The sequence below is a fragment of the Nesoenas mayeri genome, assembly GCF_963082525.1.
Source record: "Nesoenas mayeri genome assembly, chromosome: 1".
Classification (NCBI taxonomy): Eukaryota; Metazoa; Chordata; class Aves; order Columbiformes; family Columbidae; genus Nesoenas; species Nesoenas mayeri.
The window spans coordinates 107,008,205-107,021,404 of NC_137541.1; the positions used below are offsets into that span (position 1 = coordinate 107,008,205).

The 13,200-nt window shown below is 35.0% G+C and overlaps 1 protein-coding gene across 1 annotated transcript in view; it reads right to left on the reverse strand.

The window, feature by feature from the left end:
* The window catches only part of ADGRG2 (adhesion G protein-coupled receptor G2), a gene marked incomplete at its 3' end in the record, with an annotated part of 54,744 nt that overhangs the window by 8,316 nt on the left and 33,228 nt on the right, over window positions 1–13,200 (reverse strand). Inside the window, exons 8-20 of the mRNA XM_080354319.1 lie at window positions 12,984–13,025; window positions 11,468–11,515; window positions 10,246–10,313; window positions 8,558–8,631; window positions 7,453–7,492; window positions 7,290–7,324; window positions 5,806–5,888; window positions 5,079–5,139; window positions 3,829–4,556; window positions 3,078–3,267; window positions 2,593–2,749; window positions 367–516; window positions 19–141 (exon numbers count right to left, since the gene is read on the reverse strand). Of these exons, the coding sequence (XP_080210445.1) occupies window positions 19–141; window positions 367–516; window positions 2,593–2,749; window positions 3,078–3,267; window positions 3,829–4,556; window positions 5,079–5,139; window positions 5,806–5,888; window positions 7,290–7,324; window positions 7,453–7,492; window positions 8,558–8,631; window positions 10,246–10,313; window positions 11,468–11,515; window positions 12,984–13,025 (1,799 nt within the window). The remainder of the gene's footprint in view (window positions 1–18; window positions 142–366; window positions 517–2,592; window positions 2,750–3,077; window positions 3,268–3,828; window positions 4,557–5,078; window positions 5,140–5,805; window positions 5,889–7,289; window positions 7,325–7,452; window positions 7,493–8,557; window positions 8,632–10,245; window positions 10,314–11,467; window positions 11,516–12,983; window positions 13,026–13,200) is intronic.

Here is a 13,200-nt window from a genome sequence, read left to right on the forward strand (position 1 = left end):
CCAAAATGTAAGCCATACCTGATTAGGTTTGATATTCTGTAAAGTGACAGTAACATTTGCCTTTAAGTTGCTTATTTTGAGGTTAGCAACACTTGATGATATAACATTGCTGATTAAAGATTCATTCTTCAAGGACAGATCCTGGAACAACAAAAAATAATCAGAGTTTAAATCTTAAAGGAAATAATAATAGAGTACAGCACCCACAAGCTCCGTTATTACATGGAGTGAGCACTGGACAAAAACAATTACTTTTTAAATCAGGAAGTTTTGAAATATCTTTTGTGGGAAAAAAAGTCCACTCGTGTTTTATTTTGCTCTAGGCTTGAATTTAAACCCCTTATGAACAGAGGATCAAAAAGATACCTGGAACACAGTAGTCTTTTTAAAGAAATTAAATATAATTCTAGAAGCCAGGTTCAACTCCTCAGGAGATAAATTTGTCAGCAATGATGAGGGAAGCGTAATTGATCCAAGATTATTTAAGCCATGGTTTGCATTAGAGCCTAGAGAGATCTGAAAAATAAATGCAATGATTATGCTTCATTTCAGTCACTAAAGAAAAATTAAATTATTACTTATTTTCTGTTTAGAATTTCAAATTACATATCTCTGTAATTACTGTCAGGAGCTCATTGCTGCTGTCTCATTCCCTTCCTGCTCTGATGAATAAATAGCACCTGCAGGCCTGAAAAGGATGCAACTCATTTCAGGTCTGCCTACCACTGCAAACGTTCAGTCTTTACCGATTTGCTTACAGGGACAGAACATATCACTGTGGTGGATACTATTGATTTGAAAAAGGTGAAGAGCAACAACCTATGCTGGTCTATTTAACTGTGTAGGGCGATAAATGTTTCACAGAATGCAAAGGCAAAGAATTTTTATACCCCATATGAAGTATGTCAGAATTCAGAAAAAAATGTAAATAGCCATTATTTGTCAATAGTAGGTTAAGCAGAACCTAAGAACAGAAACCCTAACTTTACGATCATCTGGCAAAAATGACAAAAATAAACTGCATAAGCTTCAATTCAGGTATCTCAAGAGCTTAGTGATTTAACATCATAAAAAAAAAATCTGAACTTTCAACTAGTTTTCTGTGCTGTAGTTACAGGTCGGAGAACTTTGCTCAGTACAAAATATCTAACATCTTCTCATTGCATAGTAGTTACTTAACACAAATATAATAATCTCTGAGTTCCTGAGAGATGTGAAACATTAGCAGAATTGAAGAAAGGAATTATCTGTGAATGCAAAGAATGGTTGTAATAGGACTAACACTATGAGGTTTCCACAGTGCCCTAACAGTATGGTTTAACTCTTCTGTTTAGACCAATGGTCTCCAAACTATTTTGATCATGCACCCCCTAAACATTTTTTAAGCAAACATCCCAAAATAAATCTATTTATAAATTATATACATGCACTACTGTAGTAATATATTATGCACCTTATAAAACATATACAAAAATAGAACTTTTTAAAGGATGAGATAAGGATTAATAATATTTTTAACTATATTTTCTATTTATTAATCGTATACAATTATTTTCTTCCTGTACCCTAATAGACTGTCATGTGCACGCCCTGGCATACTAACGCCCCACTTTAGAGATCACTGGTTTAGACAGCCACCAAAGAAATCCCGAATCAATTCCACAAAAGCACTCCTGTTGCTCTGGTTTGAACTAGATGATAACTTGTTGAAAATGCTCTGCATTTCATTGCCAGTGCTATGAGATTTCTGGAAAATCATTACTTAGCAAATATTTGCTTTTCAGTGCTACCACCTTCTAGACACCTCACATTCATGCACCACATATTGCTAAGAAAATAGGAAAGAACTCAAATGTTAACATTTTGTATCATTTTCAGTTTCACGGAACAGTTCCAATACTACTTATGGCTCATGCTACATTAAGATATTTCCTTCTCTGAAAGGATAGAATATGCCAAAATTTGTACAGAACTTTCCGTCTCTCCTTGTTTAAGCCACCAAGGCTGGTATTGTCCAAATTATTAGATCCTCAGCCAGGAGGGAGGCTTTGAGTGAGACAAAGTGGATCCAAACTTTCTAAGCACTTATTTCTTGGCGAGATCAACTAGTCAGTGAGACACAAATCCATGAATGTCTTTATCCAAGCAACATAGTAGTTCTTTCCTGGAACCCTCTGCAATTAATCTTCTTCTAACGGATGAAACCATCTGGCAACACTCCTTGACAAATTTCAGCACTGTCAGGATGGGTGATTAAGTGACTCATGATTCGAGGTTTTTGAGGCAAACTTATTCCTCCAAGCACTCTAGTCATTCCAGTGTTCTGGCTATACCCTCTCTAACAGCTTATTAGTCAAATGCCAGTTTCTGATAAGTCTGTTGCTTATTTACAACATAATAGAAAACGAAATGCAAAACAATGGAGGGTTTCAAAAACAAAGTATTTTTTCTTTGAAACAAACATGAGCAAAAGACTCCAAAATTGTGACATAAACACAGAAAAAACTCATGTTCCATATAAATATGAAAACATAAATACTTAAAAATAAATGTTTGAGACTTTGTAAATATTTAGAATTATCGATGTTTAACCTGGAGATTAGCTGAATTCTGGACAGCAAAAGACACTTGGTTGGAGCGGATGCTGTTGGTTTTGACAACTGCCAGAGCCAAGGAAGGGGAGGCAAAATCCGCAGACTCTGCTGAAAAGCTCAGTTTTAAGCCAATGTAATCCACCAGCTTTATAATTCTGTTAAAAAGAAGAGATACTTAGTATTACCAAGCACACACACCCAAAATTCCCAGGTAAATTGCGGTTATGGAGCAGCAATCCAAGTGTAGTGCAAAACACAGCTGACTCTGCTCACTTATTGTGGTGTCAACACAAAACATACACTGTTTTCCATGGCATTATATTACAGTAGAGCTGGTAACACTAGAATGATACTCTATTTTGTATAAGCACATTAAAGAATAAATATTTTGGATTGTGATTATGAAAAAAATAAACTCGCTGAAGCAAATTTATCAAGACATTCAATACAACACACCTTTAATCTATTGCTAGAATGACCTACCTGTTAGAAATTTCGGGTGATAATGGTTGAGAAGAAGTCAGGACTTCACTAATCTCACTGACCATCCTTTCTACATCTTTTGGTTCTACTTTTCCAGCTGCTAAATCATTTTCTATGTTGGACACGATTTGTTCAGGTGTGGTCTTATTAAAGATGATATTTGTAGAACTTACATCTTCCAGTACCTTTCCTGTCACAAAAGAAAAGTTGTGCATTCACTTAAACTCTGTATTCAACAAAGAAAGCAAGCTTTGACAAGCAGAAAAATTAAGCAGTTTTCTTGACCGATAAACCTCATCACAACTTGTAAAGACTCTCAACATGTTATGTGAGACAGAATCCCTTTTTCTCCCTATCAGCTACTTTGCAAATACTTTAAATCTTATTAAAACATAAAGCAAGGTTTCAAATGGGCAACAGTATTTTTATTGATTACAAAGTTTCTCATATCAGACCATTAGTGATGTTAAATAATCTATTATTTTGGATTTTTAGCCACTGGATGCCTGAAAGTAGAAAAAAAATCAAGATAAATGAATTTGTAGGGTGAGGTATCACTCATCATGGCCAAAGGCATCACAATGTATTTTAAAATAACTATACACTTCATGAGAGTTGTCTCAGGCTATTCACAGTAATTGCAAGGCCACAGCTCATATCTATGACCTTGTTCATGAAATTTAAAAGCAGATTCAGTATATGGCATTCAAATAAAAAAAGAATTTCACTTGTCATATTTTGTCATATTTACCTGTGTTCCCATTAGGCATGTTACTGTGGCCATCAGCAGTAGAATGTGGATGAGAAGCTGAGACAGAATGGTTGACAGGACTAACAGTAGGGTTCAAAGTTATTGTGAAAGGCGTAAGGGGACGAATAGGTGCTGTAGTGACACTTTTGTTACCAGAAATAGGTTGGGTGGAATCTGTAGCAGACTGAATTTGTGAAAGACATCTGGTGGTAGTCTCAAAAGGGGGAACTGCTATTGGAGGATTAGAGGGAAGTTTAGAAGGGGAAGGTTTAGTGAAATTTACAGAAGGAGAAATTATTGTAATAGGCTTGCTAAGATATGCAGTATCAGATTTACTTGAGAAAGCAGCATTAGTGACAGATTTTGTTTCAGGTGTGGAAGCAGTGACAGATTTATTAGAAGCTATGGAAGGAAAAGTTGGAATGGTAGGTTGGTCAAGAGACTCGGAAGAGGAAAGTGTAGTGGTAACACTGGTGGAAGACACAGAAGTTTCAGTAGAAGATGAGGTAGAAGTTTCAGAGGGAGGATTTGTAGTGGGAGATGTGGAGAGAGTTCCAGAAAAAGCAGTTTCTGTGAATGGTGGGATCAGTGGTCTAACTGTGGGGCTTTGTTTGCTAGAAAGCATAGTGGGGGAAATAAAAGTGTTCGATTTGGGAGGAATCTTTTTAGGGAGAGAAGGAGAACGAGGGAAAGGAACCCATATAGAATGAGGTGGTACTTGTATAATACTGGAAAAAGAAAAAAAAAGCACAGAAATACACGTCAAATTTAACACTGTTTATGTTTTAAAGAAAACACATTATAATAGAGGAATATATATTCATTTTATGGACTTACTACATTGAATGTTTCATGCTCTAGTAATAAATATGAATTCCATAATATTTTGAGGGTTCTTACTTTCTATTTTGCTGCAGTTGTTAACTATGTTAACTATGTCCATAAATACTACTGCTGCCTTTGCCGGCTATTCTGGAGGTGACTTGATGCTGAACACAAAAGCTATCTGCATCAGGGGAAAAAAAAGTGTGTGTCGGGGGGAAACAGGGAGGAGGAAAAAAAAAAAAAAAGGAAAAGAAGGGAAGGAAGGGGAAGATGGAGGAATGGGGAGGGAGCTATACAGGAAAATGCATGTCAAGTTGTTCTTGTAGACTCCTTCCTAGCTATTACACTGCAACATGGAACTTGACTCTATTAATGCATTATGAAATTTAGGAAATAAGCAAGTCAAATTTTGTATTTATACATACTACATCTGTAATTCTTCAGCAGTCAAGGAGCAATACTTCACTGATGAACAGCAGCACCGCTCTGAGATGAGAAAGAAGCATTAACCTAGTCCATCCTCAAGCATAAAAAATGCTAATAATGTTAAGCAGGATATTCAATTAAGCATGTAGTTTATGTTTTTTAAACAATACTGCATATTGCAGAATTTATTTTGAGTTTTTTTTCTGAAATGACATTTGCAAACCACATCTTGACTAGTCAGAATACTGCGATACCCTCAGATTTTTGCTCAATGCCTTGCAAGTATAGAGTTCTCTTCTTGTAAACAAACCAAAATGCAAAGCTACATCTTTTGAAACAAAGAGACAAATTGTATGTGTCACCACTTCATTCTATCACAATATCACTGAGGAAGCTTGGCTAGTTTATAAGCTTTTCAATTCAGATCACCATTTCATTAACATGTTTATGCTTTCAAGTAATTTTACACCTAATCCTTTCAAAGACTGTTTTATTAATGTAGTCAGAAATTTTATACCAAAGTTTTTTTAAGACATATTTCTATCTTCTGCTTCCCTACCCCAAAATCATAAGGCTGCATTTTTTATCTATTTATATTGTTTAACAAAAATTATCTATAAATAAGCATCATTCTTTTCTTTTAGGTACTTGATGCTGACCTGTAAATATATGAAATTTAATCTGAAGGGGTAACTGTTATGAGACTGTGTTTAAAGCATAACTTACCAAGTTGGCTTAATTTTACTTTGTCAGTTAAACTGCTTATATTCTCTCTCTCAGCCAGCTTCATTATGAAATCGCAGTGTATACTATAATGAGAAGAAAAAGCTTCAGACTCAAGAAACATATCTGTGTCATCTTTATGACACCTGAAATTAACATCAAATACTAAGTGAAAGCACATTCTCACAAATGCTAAGTTTGAAAGCACATTTTTCGTAGGGTCTTTCAGATTTGGGGATATTCTTAATGCACAAGAAACACTATGCCAGGCTAAATAGAAGAGTAATACATCAGTTTGTTGCAGCTTATTTTTTCTCTACAGACACTATTGATGCTTAACTGGAGTCCTCCCTAATCAATGCTATCCATTAATGAATTGTTAATTTTGTGAAGATAATAATGTAATCTTCACTGTCACTGTAAAAAAACTCCATAGAGGAACTAGCAAGTGTCCTAGGTGGCTATGTCAGTCTATACGAAATCTCCATCACCTGGAGAAAGCCAGTGTTCTCTCTCTTGACTTCAGAGAGAACTTAAAATGACCTACTTAATCAGGTACCTACACATTAACAATTATGGTTCGATGACATGAAACCCTGCCTAAACTAGCAAACCTGTAGTAAGAATTCTTTATGTTCAGCGCACTCAAACACACAAGAGAATGAAAAGGCAACACACATTAAAAATGAAGTGAAGCTTCTTTTCAGCTAACAAGAATGAAAAGAGTGCTCTAACTACTGCCAGTATATGACATGAAGGTGTGATCTGATTTTCTGTCTATTACTATTTGAGTGGTTTGAACTTTCACCCTAACCCAGGAAGATAAACACCAAATTCAGGTATTTGGGGAAAGGAAGTTATTATTTTCTTTTATAACATGGTGTTTCCAAGCTGATCAGTTTAAAGGACCAGCAATTTAGTGGTAAAGAAAAATTAAATTGACAGGCATTATCTACATTTCAGGATTTCCAGGATCACCTCTGTGGAGTAGCCTTGCTGTTCTGATACCTCATGGCTTCCAAACTCTGAACTAGTTACCTTCTCAGGCTTCCACTTTGCTGAGGATGCCTGGTTTACCAAGCCAAAGAACAGCAACGTGGGATGTCCAAAGCAATTTCCTCATAAAGACTGCTTCATGTGCACAAGCTCTTGAACCCTGGTGATTCCAAGTCACCATAGCCTTAGTGGTTAGGTTGCTATGTGACTCAGCTAACACAAAGATGCAGAAGGCATATGACAGGCAAGCCCGTGCTTCATCAGAAGATGAATGAAAAGCAATACAGTTTGGTTTAAAAAAATAAAAATAAAATCACTAATGCTAGGAGAAAACAGGGTCAGCCTACATATATTTCTCCAGTCTGTTTCTCAAACTTAACTTCCTAGAAAGTCTGTTTCTTCTTCTGTTACATAGCCATTCATACTTGATATATCACAAGATAATACATGAGCTTTTAAATATATGAGCATTTAAAAAATTAACAACAAACCTTTGGTTTTCTGCACTGCATTCCATAACGTAGGACTGTAATGACAAGTGAAAATAGAAAAAATTATTTTGTCAGGAGAAAACAGGAGTGATGCTTAGATAACAACATTATCAGAAATAAGTTGGAAAAGAGTATTCCAAACACTAACAATTAGTAATCTTACCTCACTTACTGCTTGCAAGGTTTTGTTGAATTCTGAAATTCTTTAAAATAAAAAGTTACCATTATGAAGGATTTCTATGTATGTTTCTAAAGGCAATTACAACAATATAACAAAAAGAACAAGCAATTACTGGGAAAAAAAAAAACAAACACAAAACAAAAACATTTTTCTATTTGTTCAGCGATTTTTTAAAAATCATGCCGGTTCTAATATTATAAAACCACTTTTCAAAAGATTAAACATTTTAAAAGTTGTCTTTTATTAGGCACTCTAGAAACTAAGTTTAAACATCTCTCTTCACATATCTTAACCTCAATACACTTCTTTAAAAGTTCTTTAAAAGAGCAAAAGATAAATCTTAATGTTGCCTTTTGGCAGGCAAGCATTTGGAACAGAATTCTAAATTCATACTCAAGCCATAAAAACAGAATGAGTAAGAAATATAGATTTCTTCTACAAACAAGACCTGCTGGCTTATGTACATATTTTTAATTTTCAGCATAAGTTTTGAGAACAGTAGTAAATATTCACTCATTTAAATCCATGTTCATAAACACTGTGAAAGAAGAAACTACGCTAAAATAAAACTATAGCTGTGACTCCAAAAATATGTATTAAAAAACATGCAACTATGGAAGTTCTCTTAGTCATTTCCTAATAGGAAGACCAAATACCTGAAATTATGTAAAGCATTTATTCATGAAGATCAGCAGCCAGATTGGTATTCTCTACAACCCACAACTCATGCCCTCAGATATTACTACTACTACTCCTATTACTTCTCCTATAACTATTGCCGATTATTAAGATCGGCACCATATAAAAACCAAGGTCTTTGGGCATTGTTGAACCCCAAGAAAACTGAAAGACCTAAAAGGAAATCAGCAAGTGTACCGTTTCTTAGAACAGAGCCCAGTGGCACAAAACAAAATGAAGAGTATTCTAACCAATATGAACTTCATGTTTAAGAACAATAACTTAGAACTCCTGAAATTTTTGGTTTATAAAGTGCAGGAATAATGCAAAGTGAAGCACCTGCTAAGCACATGCAAGGTCTCAATCTTTTTCAAATATAACAAAGATTTCAATCCTTATTCAAAATTACCTCAGTTGTTGTAGGGTAGGTGCTGGAATTGTAATTAATTTTGTAACTTGATTGTCAGTGGTCATGTTATTAATCTGTTAGAAACAAAGATTCCCATAGCTAAGTAAAACCAGTAATTTTTAGACTTAAAAGAAACTTATGTTCATTTCACACATTTTAACAGTCTGAAATTCCGAAGAAGCACATTTTCTCATTAATACACTTCAACAAGTATTTACCATGACACTGTTGTCACAACTTACGGAAGGAATTGGCTAATCTAGTATAGAGGGAATGACAGGATGTGATTTGTGAAAGATATGGGGCATAATGACTTTGCCGTATCTCATGTTGGAAAAAGAGGAATTTGGCTTAGTTTGCAACAAAGACAGCTTAGACCAGACACCGAACAAATGTTTTAACTCTAAGCATAGCAATGGGACAAGCTCCACAAGTGACCTAAATAACAGACAACACAGAATCCTGGGAGTAACAAGTCAAGAACTGAGGTAAAAGATGTGGCAGCAATGTTCTAGATACATATGATGTAGCCTTAGGGCTGGCATATACACCAAGGACATTTATTTAAATGTCCTTTCTAGATCTGGATTCTTATGTTCTGCTTGCCACCATTACTAGATATTTTTATATTTCAGGCAAGCAGCAATCACAACGATAAAAATGTCATCTAACATATATGGTATTGACATTACCTAAAATATTCTGTTAAAAAGTCAAAGAGTTTCAAGAGAGAGGAAACCTGCTTTTCTAATAGCTGTTACATGTAATGTTAATGCACTGGGATGGTTTCAGTAGGCATTATCCCCACTGAAATGCAACATAATGCAGAGGTGGCTTTTGCCAGGGGCCTACCCCTGCCCAGACTCAGTGCCCCACGTACACCTGTGCAGAAGCTCTCTACAGTGATTTTGCTGTCTACCGCCATGTATGCAGAGATTGGCACGTGAAATCTCAGACTGAGAGCAGACGGATGTGTAGGAGAAAGACACAAGGTCTTCTACACTATAATGTCTTTTTGTGTGTGTGTGTGTGTGTGTTTGTTTGTTTTCTGCCTTCAGTTTTATATCTACAACAACTGGACATACTCATGCTCATAGTATTATTTCAATACTGAATTATCTATATGGCCCTTGCTTTGCATGGTATCATTCTCTTCAACCTCTGTTGTGTTGCATAAGTAGACACACTCATATCACATATGCCTATTGCAAATTAATAACTGATTAATCACATGCCAAAAAGCATTGAACAATAGCCTATTTATAAAAGTCTCGACATGAATTATTCACAGGATGCAACTCAACAGAACTTATGCCCATGCTGTTGTCATGTAATGATGCTCGCTTTCTAAAGTAAAGTGCCTAAATTCATCTCCAAAGGAAGATCCTGTGTCTCTAAACGCAGATTCTTAATTGGGCAGTTACTCTCTCCTTTCAGTGGCTATGTAGAGAATATAGGCCCACAGTGCAGGAAGTTTACTTATCTGGAATTCTAAATTTAGCTGTAAATCAGCTGTTTAAGAGTAGATACCTCTACGGCAAACATTAATTTGTACTGCAAACTGTATTTGAAATAAAACCATAAAGGACATAATAAGAATCATATCAGGGTATCAGTATTTTAAGCGTAGACAAAGAAAATTATTTCAACCTTCCTTACAATAAAGTTTTAAAAGAGGGAACACTTACTATTTCTACATTTAGTGACGTGTTACTTTCTTCATTTGTGTGAAGTTTTACCTTGCCCACATAGAACACTAAAAACAAAAGGCAAAAAAGTTAAGAAAAATCAATGCTAAACCACATTATATATAATTGAGTATTTAAATACTCACAGTCTTGTTTTACAGTAGAAGGGAAATAAGAACACTAGCTTTTCTGATCATTCAGTATTTTTTGCAATTGTTCTTCCATCTTTTCACTTACTATTTGCACAAAGTAGTCCAATAACTTCGTTATTTTCTGGAAAGTTATTTAATTTATTTTTGCTGGCTGTCTCTTAAATTCCTTCTAGTTCTTTTTTTTTTTTTTTTTTTTTTTCCCCTCTATTAATACAACTTCAGCTCCCACAATGAGAATAAACTGTGTGGGAAAAGGTAAAATGATGCTCTGAAAATTATTCCCATGGAGATTAAAGAACTTTCAGGATACCATCATTCAGAGCATTGTTCAACAGTCCTTGACAGCTGGTAGGCCCATTTTGGAGACAAAATGGAACTTCCACCCAAATCACCTAGCAGTTTACCGTGTCAACCAGTAGGTAAACTTTATAAGTTGGGGCCAGGGGGGCAGATACTTATTCTGCCTCTTTCTAATTTATAAAGTACTCAGCATACGCCTACTTGGCAGAAGTGACTTCATTTTTAAAGCATTTCTCATGGAAGCTCTTTATCAAAGTGTTTGGAAGGCAGCAACACGTTTCAACAAAATCTTTGTTTACTACATCTTTGTTAACACACATAAAGGGAACTGCAGTGCCCCTTCAATTTTCCTTTGTTTACCTGTTCTGTCACATTACATTTTCAAAACACATGCAGACTTTTACAGTAATTTTCCTAAACACTATTCCAACTTCTATTCCTGATACAGAGTTAGGCTCAATATGGCAGATATTAGTGCCTACCATAGCACACTAATTTCTTGTTTTCTCAGGTTTGTAATTTGTGTCTGCAACTGTGTATCATTTGATAAGAAAGCAAAGATCAAAAATACAATACACTAAATATTACTTTTAAATAAAAACCCCCAATATTTTATAATAATGTTTTAGAAGTTACACAAAATCTCTCTAAATTCACAAGAAAATTTATTACAGAGCTAGCTTTTACACAGCAACTAAAAGTCGCCTCATTAATCAGAATGGAAGATATTTGAACATGGTTTTTATAAGAAAAAAAGGGAAACCACTAACCTGAAAAATTACAGGCAGGTGTTATGTTGCATAAAATGGTTTCTTCTGCTATAGTTTATTTGGGGGGAAAAAAATCTAGTGAGTAAAAAAGCTGAACTTAAAACCAGTACTGACAAACATATATATTTACAATCATTTCAATGTTTTAAATGTAAAGGTCCTTACTTTTTAGGAAGCTTTTGGCTACTCCCATATTTTTAATACTACCTACACTGCAAAGAAATTACGCTGATCCCAAATTAAAGGTAAACAGCTGGCTCTGTTGTATAAAATCAAAATAGAAGACTGGAAAGATATTTGCCTCCAAGACAAAACACCTACTCTTGTTCATAAAAACAATGTGGAAGCACAACTTTCCTTACATTACTTAAGTAGATTGCTCAGTTACGCTGAGGACGGCAAAATGGTTCAAAATAAACACCACATTTTGGTATAAGAATAGAGATTGGCATCCATTAACACAAAAACAAATGCTATTTTCTCTGCTGTTACCATTAGCTAGTGACAAATAAGATGGGAATTTTACTTTTTTTTTTCTGTGGTACAAACGTTTGCCTGTTATAGCTTGATGCTTCATTAATTTTACCACCATCGTCAAACAGCCATCAGAGGGTACAGATAGTGAGCTGGTGGCAATATTCAAATTATTAGAAAAAAAAAAAATCAGACAGCAAATCAGATTCAAATAAATTTGCCTTCCCTTCTGTGTTGGCAGTTGTCAGTGAAAGTTATGAAAATTGTATCAGCACTTTACTCTTTTTAAACAATCCTTAAAGAAATAAAATGTTCATAAATGAGTTTGACAAAACTATTAACTACATAAAGAACAAAACCACTTATAAAACCCCAAAGCAAAACCCAAGAGTGACACAGAAGTAAAAGGTAACATCAGCCTACATAGGTAGTGTGAAGGATAAAAAACTGATGAAAAATCACTAGTGCATCCAGCCCCCAAAGATCTTTAGGTAACAGCTGCAAACTTCCTGTAGGTCACATTCACACTTAGATTATACTAGCCAGTATACTAGCCAGGATGGTCTCATGCCAGTTCTTCCACCAGTTACATTAATTCAGAACAAATACATTCTAATTGGTCTATCCTACATGGATAATAATAAAATTAAATTCAGCCTACTCCTATAGACTGGACCTGTCATGAGAAAGAACGTCATGACTGGATTCAGTCTGCTTTCATCTACTGAAAAGCATAAGGATATTTTTTTAAAGTAAATGTGGTCCCTGAGGTTGTGTTTCTTACATCGTTGTGGTAACCCGCTGCTCTGAATTACAAAACAACCAAACTCTTCTATATGTGGCCATCTAGGCAAGCATTGCACAATTAGGCCTTCTACCAGACTGGGAATCAATGCAAAGTAAGACAGACTGCTAATACAACACACCATAATACCAAGAAAAAAAAATCTTATTAAAAATATTTGGGAGCAGACTTCCTGAATTCACACACTCAAATTTTGAGGAGTGTAAAAGAAGGTCAGTGGTGATATATGAATCCTACCTGGTGCTATGGTGGAGTAATAATCAGTGATGTTAAGAGGTTCTGTTAAAAAAAAATAAAAAAGTTTTAAAATTAATTTTTCACATTTTAACTTTAAAAGCCTATGAAATATATGTCACAAAAATAAGTTTCCTAATTTCTGCTTTAGACAGTGTCACCAGGAGAAGTGTAGACACCTGACCATTTGTAAGGGAATTAAGTTATTGTCAGCATGGGA